The sequence below is a fragment of the Euprymna scolopes genome, chromosome 18 (assembly GCF_053919585.1).
Source record: "Euprymna scolopes isolate OS-2025 chromosome 18, ASM5391958v1, whole genome shotgun sequence".
NCBI lineage: Eukaryota > Metazoa > Mollusca > Cephalopoda > Sepiida > Sepiolidae > Euprymna > Euprymna scolopes.
In genome coordinates, this window is record NC_136499.1 from 74,549,909 (window position 1) to 74,569,579 (window position 19,671).

At 31.5% G+C, this 19,671-nt stretch overlaps 2 protein-coding genes across 4 annotated transcripts in view; one reads left to right on the plus strand and one right to left on the minus strand.

Moving 5' to 3' along the window:
• The window catches only part of LOC145297661 (uncharacterized), a 996,083-nt gene that overhangs the window by 624,907 nt on the left and 351,505 nt on the right, over nt 1–19,671 (minus strand). The window lies entirely within an intron of this gene.
• On the plus strand, nt 11,239–12,135 carry LOC145297878 (uncharacterized). The gene is made up of 2 exons (XM_080144204.1): nt 11,239–11,450; nt 11,538–12,135. Exons 1-2 carry the CDS (start codon nt 11,239–11,241, stop codon nt 12,133–12,135), a joined length of 810 nt encoding a protein of 269 aa, XP_080000330.1.

Genomic DNA, 19,671 nt, shown 5'->3' on the forward strand with positions numbered 1-19,671 from the left:
AGTAGGAAAAGGAGTAAGAGTGAAAGATAGATCACTAGTACCTTAAAACCAGTTATATTTGACACACCTATCTAGTTCTTCATGGCTGTCTCTCTAAAAAACGTGCAGTTAAAGTGACGACTGGCCATTTTGCTTTGTCATGTCATCAGATAATCATGGAGTTTCAGAGAATGGTATTTATGTCATACAACCTGGTTGTTAGCAATTAAACAGGTCCCACCCAGAGGTTTACTGGTGAAGAGGGTGGTGAATCACCTAATAGAACCAAAAATAAGAAAAATTGAAAGGACAAATGAACGCTCTTGTGGTATTATCTCTTGAAGGTGATTTTTAATGTGAGAATCTAAATTAAAAATAAGCATCCAGTCATCTACCTACGTAAGCACATACATATATCCAAACTAAAGAATATTGAAACTAAACAAGGGTTCATGAATAATTTCGAAACCTGTATTGAAATAATGTTTGGATGAATTTTTATTTAAAGCTTAATGATGGCTTGCTTGAACTGCTCGGACATATGAATAGAAAACATCAAGAATAGTTCGAAGATAATATCAGGATCATCAGGAATTAACTTGAGCAAAGGCAATTTATGGTTAATAAATCGATGCTGAATAACAACTCGACTACTGAGCAATCTCAAACTGAACTGAAGCTCAAAATAGTTGAAGCCTAGATCCAGTGTAGTTTGAGAAAAGTGCAAAATCAGTGATTGAAGGAATCAACTGTAATCCAGCATGCTGCTGATTCTTGAAACCTTAGAACCTTTTGTAGTTTCTGATTGAATTTTATATATGATATCATTCTCTATCATTTACTTTACTCAAAGAATGGCTCAGGGTTGCTTACCAGCAGTGGCGTATCTAGGGTATGGCAGGCATGGCCCGTGCCATGGGCGCCACTCTGACATGGGCGCAAAAATTGCTTGACAAAAATTAAAATTAGTAGTTAGGTATATCTAAGCTATAAATTATTAAGAAGGGGCGCACATTCAAACTTTGCCATGGGCGCCATTTTACATAGGTACGCCACTGCTTACCAGGCCAGAAAATATTCATGAACGCCTGTGTTGACCATCTATGTTAATAACATAATAGATCCACTTGATCAGCTCCCCATCATTGGAGAAATGTGCTTGTAATTTCTTTATTCAAAATGAGTTCAGAAGCCTGTGTGACATCTATCAAATAATTGCTTTTCCTTCCATTGTTGTAACGGTTTAATGAAAATATTTAACTCGTATATAACAACATCCATTCTTCGAAAATCCTTATATGGTTTCTGCTCTGAACATGGCAGAACTATTTGGAATCTGTTTTAATGTTGTCTTCAAAATGAGCTTAAAAACTAATATCAGTGGAATTTATATCAATAACAAATCATCTGGTTAGTAATTTAACATAAGACATCTAAAGACTTTTTCAAACTTAATGGTTCTTACATAAAAGCTACTAAAAGTGATGGTTGTGACTTTATTACACACATGAAGAATGAAATACGGAACCTCATGGAGTTGTTCTTCAGGTTGACCATCAGGTAAACAACTGTTATCAACTTGGGGGCATTCCATCTCGAAGCATTTAGATGAAGAAATTTCTCTCAGGTTAGAGAAAAGCAACCACATCTTTTAGTTCGTTGAAGAAGATATTTTGCAGCAAACATGCCATTCAAACCTCTAGATGAGTGCATAAAAAGCTGATATACTTTCTGTGTTTTTTTTCTATTGGGAATGATCTTGCTTTTGTGTGAGTACATAGCAAACATACGCATACACACACGCACATGCACACTCCCACACACATATATATGTGTGTGCGTGTTTGTATATGACTGCTTATATATATATATATATATATATATATATATATATAAGCAGTCATATTGGATTTTACTTGTACAAATGGAAATTCTTTTAACTTTCTTGAAGTTTTACATTTGGATTTTACCGTCACTGGATTTTTTATCTTCCACCAGACTATCCATTCATGTATAATCACCTTTTTCTTTACCATATTCCCTCTGCTTAACTTATTTTGTTTTCAAGTAAGATCTTTGACTTACTTGTTGTTTCATCAAATACTTCTGCATGCAAAATCCGATCCCGCATTTTGCTATTTCCTGCCCTCTGATGAGAAGGAGAGTATTTCTTCGAAACTCCGCGGATTAAGGACTATCCATTTATCTAGTGTTTCCTTTTCAGATTAAATATGTTTTTAACTCATTTCAAAGTGTTTTTTAACATATTTTATTAACTGTTTGCTCATATTATAAGCTCTATTTCCTATTTGGTTTTATTGAGCTTTTATATCTGGCTGAGATAATTTTATAAATATTAATTCTTTAATATTTATAATTTACTTTAATTTTACCATCTTGGATCATTTTGGTAAATTCAATTGTAATTTTCATTTTATATATATATATGTCATCCACATACAGTACTGTTGCGCTGTTTCACAGCTCATCAGTGCAGCTAGACAAGTAACTAACCTGATCGCCCAAACGACAGTCGGAGCTTTTAACCGTTGCACTATACAGCTGCTGCTATGCGGGCAGTGAATTAACAATGTTTTGACATTTTCCAAATACCTAAGCTCAATTTGTTTACACAGCAGGCCACCCGGTATTGCCCGGTCGTAAAATATGGTTAAAAATGATATTTTGATTAATGCAGATTTCGTATTTACTATTATATAATATTGGACCCAATACATAAAAATGATTTACAAAGTTTTTAAAAAATGACTTGTGCGCCACCATTAAGAATCAAAACCAAAATGTTTAGTTGACAATTTACTTTTTCCTTTAACGTTAATACCTGATCTATGAAGATATGTTTGCTGCAAGGCTAAAAATTAAAATATGAATCAATAGCTATTACGTTATGCATGCGTATTCGTAATGCTGTCGTTCAGCCTTCACCTGGCAAATTTCATTTTTTCAATTTTCACACTTTTGTACCGATTTCCTCCAGCTAAAACCCAAATATAAAATTTTGCATGGATTCAAATACCCTATATATTAAGTTTCATGTCTGTAGACCAAAAAACTGACAGAGGAGTTTTAGGCAAAAATTTTTAAATATACATTCGCATACTTATATAGATATATAGAAAGAGGCTTGTGTAAACTATAATCTTTTTACACAAATATTACGTAAATATAAATCATGTAGAATATCTGCATGAAAATAATTACACATAGTTGACTATAGTTAACTAAATATGATCATCCTATGAGAAAACCCCCTCAAAAACCTAATAGGGAATTAATTAAAATGAATAGTTAAAAGCATATGCAAATGAGCTTGATCTTTTGCTGATGAATGCAATTCCACGAACCATACATAACAAAGTTGTATTTACTTTTAAATAAATAGAAAAAAGTGTTTTTAATATGAACATCAATATACAAAAAAAAAAAAAAAAATTTATAGGAGTATAGATAGATATATATACATGATGATTTCATGCGTGTAAAAATATTCTATTATATGGGGAATATGCACATATGCATAAGGATAAATATATATATATATATATTTATATTTATATATATATATATATATATATATTAAATATATATATATGATGTTGGCCAACTAGAAATCCTCAACATTTATAAAAACAAGAAGCAACGACAGAATTCGCGCATAAGCCTGACGAATCCTATAGTTGGATGAAACGCAGAATATTCAGTGTAGCTTAGTCGCCATATATATTTTATAAATTGCTAACTAGCTCTACCTACGTATTGAGCACTTTTGAAGTAAATACTTAAAGTTTACGCATAAATCTATACTCTCGTATATTAGGTTTATGTGAATAAATGAAGTAGTTATATATATATATATATATATATATATATATATATATATATATATATATATATATATTATCAGGTTTGAAACAGACGGTACCGATGATTTATCTGATCTAAATTTTCTAAAAATAAAATATAATACGATCTTATGTTTGGAAAGTTTTTACTTAAAATAGAGCACTCTGCTGGAATCCTTTTTCCAAAATATAACTAAGCATATATATATATATATATATATATATATATATATATATATATATATATATATATATATATATGTGTGTGTGTTAATCGAATGAAACCTCGGTACTTATAAAATAATGCTCAATAGCAAATATCAGCATGAAGATTCTGGAGATTTCAAAAGCTGAAATATGTATATACATATGTAGCCAGTCATATTCATATAAAAAAGGAAAATCACGCACACACCCACACAAACATATATATGTTACTATTTCATACACATAGATCTATTCAATGATACATGTGTGCATGAATATATATGTGTGTAACAATAATTATTTTAGCCAATAGTAGATAAGCAATGCAGTATGCTAGTAGAAATGAAAACAGAAACAAATAATTAAAATTGAACCAAAATATTCCGGTCGATTCTTTAGACCATATTCATTTGGTAAAATGTATACGAATATAAACACGCAGGATTGATCTTCATGCAACTATTCAATTATCTATGTATAAATAAATATGCGCTATATATATATATATATATATATATATATATATATATATTATACGACTATTTTATATGTATGCTATTATTAGCGTGTATACATGCATATATATATATATATATATATATATATATATATATATATATATATATATATTACTATGCGATATGCATAAAACTATGCATATTTTTATAGTTGTAGACAATTATTTTATGTTCATATACATTATCAAATAAATTGGATGCATATCAAATAATGTATATGTGTGTGAGTGTGTGTATATATTTAATATTCTGCTGCACATGTATACATATATATCTTTTATTAAAATTAATAAAATATCTTTATAATTATGTTACAATTGATTAATGATTGTTATTATTTATCCTTCCTGCATTCATTTCGCTCGATTTCCGTGGAAACAATGGTGGCCATCACCTGCTGACAACATAACTGAATATGATGTCATATTTAATGACAATTATTCTATCAAGCTTTTCACAAATAAATCTTCTACACAGAAGTCATTTATTCTATTACAAAATACAAATCTTGTTAATAATAATTTTATTTCTGTTTTTGATTTGTATTAATATTGTTTCTTGATATTGGTTTAATAATTCCACCAAATAATCTTTTAACATTCAGTTAATGTAGGTTTACAGGATTTAATAGAATGGAGAACGGTTTAATATGTATGATACGTTTTAGCATGCATTTGCCTTCATTGGGGTAATATGGAAGCAGAGGTGTCTTCATCTAAAACCTGGTGGTGACCACCTGGATTATTCTTTCAAAATTGGATGCTGATAGAAAAATAAGTCAAGAGTAGAGATGGTTTGGGTTTATATGGGAATCTAAAAGTAGTAGCAAGTGAGATGTCAGTGAGGCTGACAAATAATAGCGACAATATTGTCATTATTGTCTCATGGTGGTCGGTGCTTGCTTGCCGCCCTTGCTGCTGCTGCTGCTGCTGCTGCTACTAGCGGTGCAGGCAGTGACATCACAGTAAGCAAAGGGGAGAAGGAAGAGGAGATGGAAATAGAAGAGGAAAAAGAAAAACAGTCCGAGGAGTAAGATGAATGATGGAGAGGGAAAGAATACAAGAGAGGACGAGGAAGTAGGAAAAGAATGGTGGATAGAAAAAAAATTGGGAGATGGTAAAAGGAAAGTGACTGAGTAGGGTGCAGAAGAGGAGATAGGGAATGAGAGACATGGGGTTTGTTTAGAGGAAGAAGATAAAGAATATAATAAAATAAAAAAAGAATGGAAATATAATGAAAAAGAAAGAAAAAATAATTAAGGATTTTTTTCATGTGAAGAAAAAAAAATGCGAAAATAGACGTGAAAAAGAAGGAAAATATAAAAATATATGGGAAACGATAAGAGAAAATGATGAAAAATTAAGTAAAAAAGACGATGAAAAAATAATAAAATTGAAGACGAAGTAACAAAACAAACAAAAGAAGAGAATGAAGAAAAAATAGAAGAAAAAGTTTTTAAAAAAATCATAAAATCTAATGAAACAGAAAATAAAAGATAATAATAATAACTAAAGGTTTATTAAAATCAACATAGTAAAAAAAAAAAAGTTAGGAATGAAAATTATAACCCTGAATAAAAATAAGAATAAATGCGAACCGTGCTGACGAATTGAAGAAAAATAAAATTTGTAAAAAAAAAGAAAAGATTTTCAAAAAATGTACAAAAATCATAAAAATTGCAAATGAATTAAAAATAAAAAATAAATGCCAGGAAGGTCCACAATTTATTTCGAGCGTTTATTTTTGTGGCACAAAAATGATTGTTTTGGTTCTCAGCTCCAATGATAATATGTTGCAGCTCGGATGTGAGCCGCGTCGTCGTTGGTGGCATCGAAATATTTAATAATGTTCCTATTCTAAAACACAGTTGCAGCAAACATTCCGTCAAAACTGCGATCTGATATTTATTTTTATTTTTCTCCTTTCCTTCCTTACTTCAAAGTTTTCTACCCGCAAGTCCTCTCTCTCTCACTACCTCCCCCTCCTTCTTTCTCTCAGAGTATCACCAAAAAAAAAAAGAAAAATCTAAAGAGAATTTTATATATATATATATATATATATATATATATATATATATATATATATATATATATACAGAGAGAGAGAGAGAGAGAGAGAGAGAGAGAGAGAGAGAGAGAGAGAGAGACAGACAGCAAAACTGGTAAATAGTGAAAACTTAAAGAAAGTGCTCAATACTATTGCAGAGCAAATATATATTTTTTTATTTTATTATCGTTTTATCTGTTTAGTTACACAGTGTTTCCGCTACCAAATCGTATCGATATATATATATACTCCTATAAATTTGTTTTTTTTTGTGTATTGATATTCATATGAAAACCTCATTTTTATACATTTAAAAAGAAAATACAACTATGTTATATATGGGTCGTGAAATTGCATTCATCTACAAAAGATCTAGCCACTTTGCATATTCTTTTAAATAATCATTTTAATTAATTCCCTATTAATTTTTCGTTTTTTTAAGGATGATCATCTTTAGTTATTAAATGTAATTATATCGATACATATATTCTACATGATTTATACTTGCATAATATTTGTGTAAAAAGGTTATAGTAAACACAAGCAACTTTCTCTATATATATTTATGTATGCATTATATATATTTTTAAATTTTGCCTGCTAAACTCCTCTGTCAGTTTTTGGTCTACAGATATTAAACTTAATATATAGGGTATTCTAACCCATGCAAAACTTTATATTTGGGTTTTAGCCGGGGAAGATGGGTACAAAAGTGTGAGAATTAAAGAAATGGAATTTGACAGGTGAAGGTCAAACGACAACATTACAAATATGCATGCGTAATGTAATAGCTATTGGTTCATGTTTTAATTAGTAGGCCACCCGGCATTGCCCGGTCGTAAAATACGCTTAAATATGATATTTTGATTAATGCAGATTACCTGTTTATTGTTATATTATATTGAACCGAATATATAGTAATGATTTACAAAGTTACAAAAAAAAAAGTGACTTGTGCGATACTACCGAGAATCGAAACCAAAACTTTTAGCTTGCGATTTATTTTTTCCTTTGACGTTAATACTTGGCCTATGAAGACATGTTTGCTGCAAGAATATGCAGCAAACATGTCTTCATAGGCCAAGTATTAACGTCAAAGGAAAAAATAAATCGCAAGCTAAAAGTTTTGGTTTCGATTCTCGGTAGTATCGCACAAGTCACTTTTTTTTTTGTAACTTTGTAAATCATTACTATATATTCGGTTCAATATAATATAACAATAAACAGGTAATCTGCATTAATCAAAATATCATATTTAAGCGTATTTTACGACCGGGCAATGCCGGGTGGCCTACTAATTAGACATTTGTTTTCCTAGTTTTGCATATGACTTACAACATATATTATAATTCCCCAAAACCTCTGACCTTGATGGAAGGGAGACTAAGACTTGCTGCTATGGTTTCAAATGATCTGAAATAACAGCAAGTGGAGACTTGATTCCAAATATTTCTCATGCCTCTTTGGTTTTCATACATGTAATAAATTTCACAGTGGATAAGGAATATTTGATACTGAAAAGAGGGGAGATATAACATATGAGAAATATTTGTAATCAAGTCTCTCTTTGCTGTTATTTCAGATCATTTGAGACAATATTAGCAAGTATTAGTCTCCCCTCCATCAAGGCCAGAGACTATGGGGAAAAATATATATATATATATATATATATATATATATATATATATATATATATATACATAGAGAGAGAGAGAGAGAGAGAGAGAGAGAGAGAATAAATGACAAAATTTATATTTCAAAATTCATGTTGACCATCTTATAATTTATTCCTTTAAATCAGTCGATTTATACAATTCTTGGCAGTATATGTTTCATAACACAAAATCAATCACTTAATTATTATATCAATTAATGAATCTATTATTCCCTGATGAGTTAAGGGCATAATAGATTCACTAATTGATATAATAATTAAGTGATTGATTTTGCGCTACGAAACAGATACTGTCAAGAATTGTATAAATCAACTGATTAAAAGGAATAAACTATAAGATGGTCAACATCATGAATTTTGGAATATAAGTTTTTGTCATTTATTCTATATATTGCTCTGTAATCGCATTGAGCTTCTTATATAAGGATTGATATATAATAAGAAAATATATTTCTACAGAAATATATATATATATATATATATATATATATTTATATACATATGACATATATACTGGGTATGATGTAAAACTACATCTGGCAACGAGGCCCTGGTGCGGGAGCTCCAGGGTTTTGGGGAGAATGTCACTCCAGGGTTTTGAGGAGAATGTCACTACCCCTTAGTCGTTGCAGTGCTGGGTCACTTGCTTGGGCAAGATGTAGTATCCACTAGCCCCCCATTTTAGGGTCACAGAAATCTAAGCTTGGTCAACAATGCAGATGGCAGATGAGGAATGAATCCCAACGGCTTGCGCAGCAGATTAACTAGCACCACAGTGCTGACGCAGTCAACAAAGGTGATATACAACTCGACTTGAATCTGCCTCAGCCATCGGATGCAGCTGATTGCATGTGTGCAGACTCTCCTGGCCCGTCCTTACCTCTGTACTTTTGCTTTCAGTTGAGAGGGTGCTAGCAGTACTGGGCAAGCTGCTTATTCCTACTTTGCCTAGGCTGGGAGAGAGGTGAAAGTCCTGTGGCAATGGAGTGAGGGCATACCGGCAGGTTTGATGGATGTGAACTCTGCACTTAGGCGATTGGAGTCTGATGACCATGCTCTTGCTGAAGAGCGACAGCATTGCAAGGCAGCAGCTCAGGTGACCGGGCAGCTCTATTCAGAGGTGCACTGCTTGCCCCAATGTGAGGAGTGTCCTAGAAAAAGTGGACTAAACATAGCGCGTTCACACACACTCCTGACCGGCTAGCCGCGGTCAGTAGGAATCCACAACAGTGGTACGAAGACAAAGAAATCAACCAAAAACCTTACTCTGGTATCGTGGAATGTCAGAACCCTGATTAACAATGATGGTAGATCGGAATGAAGAACAGCCCCCATCTCTTTAGGGCTGGACCGCTATAAGATTAACATTGCAGAACTACAAGAAACTCGATTTCCCGACCAGGGACAACTAAAGGAAAAACTCATACCTTCTACTGGTCTGGCAAACCTTCTGACGAGTGAAGAGAAGCAGGGGGTTGCATTTGCAATCTCAAACAACCTTGTGAAAGAACTGGAATCACTAGCAACAGGGAAAAGTGATCGTATCATGACAATGAGAATTCATATTGACAAGCAAAGATACCTGACAATGATCTCTGCACCAACAATGACAAATGACCTGGAGACTAAAGAACTATTCTATCAGTCTCTTGGCGATCTACTTTCTGAGATCCTTGCAGATAACAAACTCATTGTACTCGGTGACTTCAGTGCTAGAGTGGGAAAGATCATGCAGCATGGCCACAAACAATGGGTAAATTTGGAAAAGGAAAAATGAACTTGAATGGCGAATTGTTGCTATTAAAGTGCTCCAAACATGGACTTGCTATAACAAAGACATTCTTCAACTATACAACTAGACAAATGGTACTGCTCGTGGAAACATCCAAGATCCAAGCACCCCACTCTGTTGGATTATGTAATCACAAGAATAGAAGATCTAAAGGACTTTCGCAGTACCAGAGCTATTAGAGGAGCTGAATGTTGCACTGATCACTTCATGATCCATGCCAGACGCAACATAAATCCAAAGCCTCCCCCGTTCAAAAAGAAAGGGCCAAAACCACCAAAGAAACTAAATACCGAATCACTAAAGGAGCAAAGTGTGAAAGACAAACTAGCACACAAAATATGTGATAGTCTCACAAGACTAACTCGCACCACAGAAGAACAGTGGGAAACACCGAAAAATGCTGTGTTTAATTCTGCATCTGAAGTCCTTGGTAAACCAAGTAGAAAACATGCAGACTGGTTTGATGAATCCAACAAAGAGATCATGGCACTCATTGAAAAGAAAAACCTGCTGTTTCAAAATACCCTGAATGAAAGATGCACAAGAGCAGCAATGGACAAGTACAAAAGTGTAAAATCTAAACTTCAAAGAGAATGGCAGAAATGAAAAACGACTGGTGGATGGAAAAAGCAGCTGAAATTCAGAACCTGGCAGACATAAATGACTCTAAAGCATTCTTTGCATTGTTGAAGGAAGTGTGCGGATTACAGTGCCTACTTGGACCCTGTGAAGAGCATTGATGGCAGTGTGCTCCATATGGAGAAACACACAATAATAGAGAGATGGAAGGAACACTTCGAACTTCTGTTGAACCCAGAAACACGTGCTGAAGATGGAGCTTATAACATACCTCAACTGCCTATTAGACACCAAATGGATGATTTACCAACAGCAAATGAACTTGACATGGCCATAAAGAGGACAAAGAACGGAAAGGCTGCAGGACCAGAAAACATACTACCAGAAGTTTGAAAGTATGGTGGAGTAGCCCTGAGAAGTCAATTACTACAACTTTTCCACAACATCTGGACATCAACAGCAAAAGTTCCCCAGGATTTCAAAGATGGCAACATTGTGACAGTGTATAAGAGAAAAGGGGGCAGGGTGGAATGCGGGAACCACAGAGGAATCTCCCTTCTGTCTGTTACTGGGAAGATTATGGTCAAAATCCTACAGTATCGAATACAGGCCTTGGCTGAAGACATTCTGCCGGAAAGCCAATGTTGGTTCAGGGCCAACAGATCCACACAAGATATGATTTTTGCCCTCCGACAGTTACAGAAAAAGTCCATTGAACAACGCCAACCTCTCATTGCCATCTTTGTAGATTTTAGCAAGGCCTTCGACACAGTTGATAGAGACATGCTTTGGTAGTTACTGAGACGATATGGCTGCCCACAGCCCTTCACAAGAGTACTGCGCAGTTTTTATGATGGCATGACTGTTCACGTTTGCAGGGGCGATGGATGTTCAGACTCCTTTAGCATTGGATACGGCATCAAGCAAGGCTGTATCTTTGCGCCAACTCTGTTTACAATCTTCCTTACTGCTGTCCTGAAAAGCATGCCTGAAGAACTCGGTGATCTCTACATCCGAACCCAAAGTGATGGTGACCTTTTCAACCTCAGACGCTTGAGAGCAAAAACCAGGACACATGAGTTAGTGATCAAGGAACTACTCTTTGCTGATGATTCAGCACTTGTGACCCACAGCCCCCAAGCAATGCAAGATTTAGTGATAGCATTTGCCGAGGCAGCCAAGAAATTTGGACTGACAATCAACATCAAGAAGACTGAAGTTTTGATTCAAGACACCCGTGACACAAAGATTAACCCCAGAGAAGTACTCCTGAATGGTACCCCATTGGTGGAAGTTGAACAGTTCACCTACCTTGGCAGTGCCATTATAAACACTGGAAAAATCGATGAAAAACTGTCAAAACAGATCCAAGCGGCTGTATCAGCCTTCGGAAAATTGAGAGACCGTCTGTGGAATCAGAGAGGAATCAGATTAAAGACCGAGATGACAGTGTACAGAGCTATTGTCCTACCATAACTCCTGTACAGCTCAGAAACCTGGACTCTCTACAGACGCCACTACAAGAGATTAAACCTTGTACAACAAAGGTACCTCCGTCATCTAATGGGTATCTCTTGGAAAGACCATGTATCGAATTTTGAAGTACTAGAAAAGGTTACAATGCCCAGTGCTGAAGAAATAATCGTAACAAACCAACTGAGATGGACAGGACATGTCACGCGCATGTCAGACAGCAGACAACCAAAAGCAGTTTTCTTTGGTGAGCTCAAAGAAGGTACACGACCGTTGGCCCATCGAAACTATGCTATAAAGACGTGTTTAAGAGACATTTGAAAAACACAAACCAACTCAACGACTGGAGAAGAAAAGCTGAAGATCAGATAGTTTGGAGAATTGTGGTATCAGGTGCAGCCGATGCCATTAGAGATCAAAGCATTGCTGCTTGGGAAGCAAAAAGAGCACGACTACGGGCGCCACTACCCGGATTTCCTGCCATCAGGGGTCACATCTGCGACTGGGGTTTCAGAGCTCTGATCGGACTCACATCGCACCTTCAACATGGACACTAACCGACCTACGTGTCATCGTTGAGATCAACAGACTGCCCAAGATATATATATATATATATATATATATATATATATATAATGTATATTGTTTTTATATAGAAATCCGAATAAAGAAAAGCTGAAAATAAAGCCATGTATGAATTGCTTTGATATTTATGTAAATGGATGTTCATTAAAATTCATCACAATTTGAAAAACTAAAATGCCTAGAAGCAAACAATTTTATATGTATATTACTTGGATTATTATCTTTAATGTTATTTTCACACTGGCTTTGCCGATCTCCTTCAGGAACGTTTATCTTGAACTCACGAATTTTTATATTGAAATCGGGGCGCTTCCACACTATTAAGACAAGATTTCGGAAATCGTAATACTGAATTTTACATGAAAACAATTGTATCGTATTTTTAAGATGATTATATATCAAAAAATTATGAAAATCAATAAGGTAGAAAATTATTTATTAAAGAAAATAAAAAATAGAATTTGAAGAAGACGATCGTAAAACACAATAGTGTTCAAAGAGAGGTAATTTTCTGTTAGATCCAAACAAGATGGCGGCAATTTTTCACCGGCTAACACGATTGAAGCTGTTGTTTTTTTTTTAATAATGCAATAATATTTAGGTAATTTCGACTTCATAATTTGTAAGCTACCATTGTAATTTATTAGAATTAACAAAAACAAAATCATTTGAAACAATTGTTTTTTATTTCAAATCTCCATTAGTCGACTACAAAATCTCGTCCCAATAATGTAGAAACGCTGGATTCGGTAATCTGCATGAAATTTTGAACTGAATCCTTCATTCAATCCATCTAGATAGATTGCTCTCGTTTCTTTAGCCACGACTGAAGAAAGATTAAAGTAATCTTGTAATAATGTTCTTAGTATGGCTCGTGCTGAGAATCAAACTCTTCAACCTCCATAAGAATGTCTCTGATATTACTTAGCACACTATCCGTTGCGCTACTTGCCGAAACATTGTGAGAATAATATCGAAGATGAGACCAATATCACAAATATTCCAAATTATTATTTGCCATGTCAAAACGTAATTTTAGAAATGCTGTATATATTTAGTGGGGAGGAGGGAGCAATGTTGAACTGCAATCTTCATTGAATCGAAGTTGATATTTTATTAAAAGCTGGAACGGAGGTTCATACCTTTCTCATTGTAAGTGAATATGATAGATTTTACTGGATTTGAACTCTAATTAATCGATTTTATAGATTACACTTTTAACCATCACAGCTCCCATGGCTTTTCTTCTCCCTCGATTAATCACAGAATATTACAATTTTTTATTTAAAAAAATGCATTATGAGAAATACTTAATTGCTACTTAATTGATTATTTAGCGTTATTGAAAATGTAAAAGTGTGAAACAAAAGTAAAAATTATTGGATAAATACCATATAGATGAATGCCTTGAAATGATTGATTACAATTATTAATGATTTTTTGACAAATTTATACTTTAACACTAATTAGATAAATATAGCATATTTTCCTGTTGAAAAATTGGAAGTAAACAGTACAAATCGATTTTAAATATTACTTTCTGAATTTTTTAGATGTGGACTGATTATAATTATTTTTTACATTCTTCAGCCTACTGCTACTGTTTCTATGTTGAGTGTTGATAAAGTAATTAATAAAATTTTTATGTTGAGTGTTGATAAAGTAATTAATAAAATTTTTATGTTAAGTGTTGATAAAGTAATTAATAAAATTTTTATGTTGAGTGTTGATAAAGTAATTAATAAAATTTTTATGTTGAGTGTTGATAAAGTAATTAATAACATTTTTATGTTGAGTGTTGATAAAGTAATTAATAAAATTTTATGTTGAGTGTTGATAAAGTAATTAATAACATTTTTATGTTGAGTGTTGATAAAGTAATTAATAAAATTTCTATGCTGAGTGTTGATAAAGTAATTAATAAAATTTTTATGTTGAGTGTTGATAAAGTAATTAATAAAATTTTATGTTGAGTGTTGATAAAGTAATTGCTAACATTTTTATGTTGAGTGTTGATAAAGTAATTAATAAAATTTCTATGTTGAGTGTTGATAAAGCAATTGATAGAATTTTTATGTTGAGTGTTAATAAAGTAATTAATAAAATTTCTATGTTGAGTGTTGATAAAGTAATTAATAAAATTTTTATGTTGAGTGTTGATAAATTAATTAATATAATTTTTATGTTGAGTGTTGATAAAGTAATTAATAAAATTTCTATGCTGAGTGTTGATAAAGTAATTAATAAAATTTCTATGTTGAGTGTTGATAAAGCAATTGATAAAATTTTTATGTTGAGTGTTGATAAAGTAATTAATATAATTTTTATGTTGAGTGTTGATAAAGTAATTAATAAAATTTCTATGTTGAGTGTTGATAAAGTAATTAATAAAATTTCTATGTTGAGTGTTGATAAGGTAATTAATATAATTTCTATGTTGAGTGTTGATAAAGCAATTGATAACATTTTTATGTTGAGTGTTGATTAAGTAATTAATAAAATTTTTATGTAGAGTGTTGATAAAGTAATTAATAAAATTTTTATGTTGAGTATTGATAAAGTAATTAATAAAATTTTTATGTTGAGTGTTGATAAAGTAATTAATAAAATTTTTATGTTGAGTGTTGATAAAGCAATTGATAAAATTTCTATGTTAAGTGTTGATAAAGTAATTTATAAAATTTCTATGTTGAGTGCTGATAAAGTAATTGATAAAATTTCTATGTTGAGTGTTGATAAAGTAATTAATAAAATTTTTATGTTGAGTGTTGATAAAGTAATTGATAAAATTTACATTTTTTTTTACACGGAGGTCACCACTTATCAAGGCCCGGAAGCCACTCAGGGATAAGGGTTATTGCAAGTACAGTACATGATGAGTGTTGATGAAGTATTTGGTAAACTTTCTATGTTGAGTGTTGTAAAGTAATTGACAAAATTTCTATGTTGAGTGTTGATAAAGCAATTGATAAAATTTTTATGTTGAGTGTTGATAAAGCAATGGATAAAATTTTTATGTTGGGTGTTTATAAAGTAATTAATAAAATTTCTATGTGGAGTATTGATAAAGTATATAATAAAATTTTTATGTTGAGTGTTGATAAAGCAATTGATAAAATTTCTATGTTGAGTATTGATAAAGTAATTAATAAAATTTTTATGTTGAGTGTTGATAAAGTAATTAATAAAATTTCTATGTTGAGTATTGATAAAGTATATAATAAAATTTTTATGTTGAGTGTTGATAAAGCAATTAATAAAATTTTTATGTTGAGTATTGATAAAGTAATTAATAAAATTTTTATGTTGAGTGTTGATAAAGTAATTAATAAAAATTTTATGTTGAGTGTTGATAAAGTAATTAATAAATTTTTTATGTTGAGTGTTGATAAAGCAATTGATAAAATTTCTATGTTGAGTGTTGATAAAGTAATTTATAAAATTTCTATGTTGAGTGTTAATAAAGTAATTGATAAAATTTCTATGTTGAGTGTTGATAAAGTAATTAATAAAATTTCTATGTTGAGTGTTGATAAAGTAATTGATAAAATTTACATTTTTTTTTACACGGAGGTCACCACTTATCAAGGCCCGGAAGCCACTCAGCGATAAGGGTTATTGCAAGTACAGTACATGTTGAGTGTTGATGAAGTATTTGGTAAACTTTCTATGTTGAGTGTTGTAAAGTAATTGAAAAATTTCTATGTTGAGTGTTGATAAAGCAATTGATAAAATTTTTATGTTGAGTGTTGATAAAGCAATTGATAAAATTTTTATGTTAAGTGTTAATAAAGCAATGGATAAAATTTTTATGTTGAGTGTTGATAAAGTAATTAATAACATTTTTATGTTGAGTGTTGATAAATAATTAATAAAATTTTAATGTTGAGTGTTGATAAATAATTAATAAAATTTTTATGCTGAGTGTTGATAAATTAATTGATAACATTTCTATGTTGAGTGTTGATAAAGTATTTGCTAAACTTCCTATGTTGAGTATTGATAAAGTAATTAATAAAATTTCTATGTTGAGTATTGATAAAGTAATTAATAAAATTTTTATATTGAGTGTTGATAAAGTAATTAATAAAATTTTTATATTGAGTGTTGATAAAGTAATTGATAACATTTTTATGTTGAGTGTTAATAAAGTAATTGATAACATTTCTATGTTGAGTGTTGATAAAGTAATTTATAAAATTTTTATGTTGAGTGTTGATAAAGTAATTGGTAAAATTTTTATGTTGAGTGTTGATAAAGTATTTGATAAACTTTCTATGTTGAGTGTTGTTAAAGTAATTGGTAAAATTCAGATGTAAAATTACACTCTTTTGGAGAGTGTAATCCTCAGTGCAGGAGACATTCAAAATACAATTCTACTTAATGATGTCTGACAGAACCCCCTGTGGCATGCTTCTCCTGTGGATTACATGAAGCGTTCCATTTGAAATTCCACACAGATTGCCGAGTCTTACAGAAAGATTCCTGAGTTTGACAAAATACAACTGTAGAAGTTTGGAAGTAATACTGACCGAAACTTTGTGAAAATAATACTCAAGATGAGAACAGTAGTCCAAAGAATACAAACAATTCGATTTTATATATTCCCAAATGATAATAATAATTAAACTTACTATGAAAACTACATTTTTTTTATCATAACACAAAAAAGATCCTTAGAAAAGTTTTTGGCACTTCTGCATGCCAGTGCTATGTGGTGAATGTGTGTATTTTAGTTTTAAGAACGGCCGATAGAGGGCGTGTGTCAGTCAAACAGAGGTCAATAAATCGTAAAATTATATTTTGCTCTATTGAAAAACCAAAAATTATATTTTGATATATGTTTATACAACTTTACATTGAAAAAAAAAAAAAACAATCTTTGCATGAAGAAAAGAAAATATTCTTAAACATTTATAAATGTTTCATGTTTTTAAAATTATATTTTGCTACATTTTGCTAAAATTATATTTTAATATATTTTTATACAATCTGATTGTGAACCCCCCCCCCAAAAAAACAACATAATTATATGTTGCTACATTTTATACAATCGTACAGAAAAAAACTCAAATAATTCTAAAAACAATCTATAAATGTTTCATGTTTTTAACTTTTATTTTATTTTCACTTATAAATCAATCATTTGAAAGAAATCATATTAAAACATTAAAATTATATTTTTTATGCAATAAATGTTTCGCTTTTCCTATATTTTTGTGTTATTTATTTCGTTATTATATATCTTTGCGTTCTCGGAGGCACTTGTTTATATATGAGGTTCGCAGAACCGCCGATAGAGGGCATTTCTCATTCAAAGAACAGAGGTCGATAACTCGTCTCAGTCGACTCATGGCACTGTCATGCAGAAGTGCCAATTTTTTTAATAAAAGGGTATAATTAAGTAGAAGATTTATATTGTTTTCCATAGTGTTTGCATAAATGAAAAACTGCTGCCTAAATACACACAGTATATATATATATATATATATATATATATATATATATATATATATATATATATATATATAGTAAGTTATGAAAATATATATGGCAATTTAGGCGACATTGAATATTCCACGTTCCATCCTTGTGAGAATTCGTCAGGCTTATATATATATATATATATATATATATATATATATATATATATATATATATATATATATATATATATATATGAGATGAAAAATCAGCTTTAGGAGAATAGCACTTTTACAAATGTTGTGAAAATGACACTCAAGATGAAAACAGAAGTCTAAAAAGCAAATAATATGAATAACTAATCTTCATCTCAACAATTGAGAAACGTAAAATATATATGCTATAGATTTGGTTGCTTTATAATATTATAGGTATATCACTTGGATGCTATTAAAAATCCTGCAATTCATTCTAGAATATACTAGTATTCATTGGATTTTATAACGGTTCCTGTATATTCATTATCCAATTTTGGATATCCTTTTTACACTATCACCTCAATTTTAATTTTCCATCAATGTGCTAATGAGAAAAAAATCATAATTATCCATATTTTATTAACAAGATTTCCTCTGATGAGATGTGCCATTTATTGAAAATCCATGGATTAAGGGAAAGACTTTAATAATTATTAAACAATAAATTAAACAATAAATTTTGTTGTAATTATACATAATTTAACTAAAAATTTCCATTTACACAAACACACACACACACACACACACACACACATATATATGTATATATATATATATATATACACAAAGTAGTAGTGTTCGTGCATGAGTGTCTGTGAGTCTGTGTGTACAACTCTTCTAAAACCCACACCACCGGACCGATCATGACCAAACCTGGTATGATGATGGTCCTCCACCTAGGGATGATGCACACCATTTTTCAAGGTTAAGGTCAAAGGTTAAGGTCATAGTCTATGTATATTTACTCTCTGATCATGACAAAACCTGACATGATGGTCTCCAACCTAGAAATGATGCACACCATTTGTCAAGGTCAAAGGTTTACTGTACACTCTGGGGACTCATTCGTATGTAATATATTGATGTTGGCATTCTGTAGATGTTCAGCTTAAATGGAGATGCTCTGATATTATTGCAGCTCTTTTGTTAAAACTGCAAAAATATTTATCTAAGCTAGCAAGGATGCTTATGTTCTTTGGAGTCTGAGTGAACACAAGTTTTTTCAGATTTCCAGTACTTTCAACTCTTTTAATAACCTATGGACATATGAGTTTGCGATATCAAAACAGACGTTGACCATTGATTTTATCCGGGCAACAACCCTTGATCTTCACTGAAATTTTAGTAGCAGTAAACCTCTTCAAGTTTCCAGTGGTAGTCTGATTGGTGTTCTCCCGCCTCAGTCTTTTCATACTCTTTGGCCCTCTTCACCTATTTTTCATGATATCCGCCGAAACTGAAACTATTTATTTTTTTAAATGTTATTTTTTAT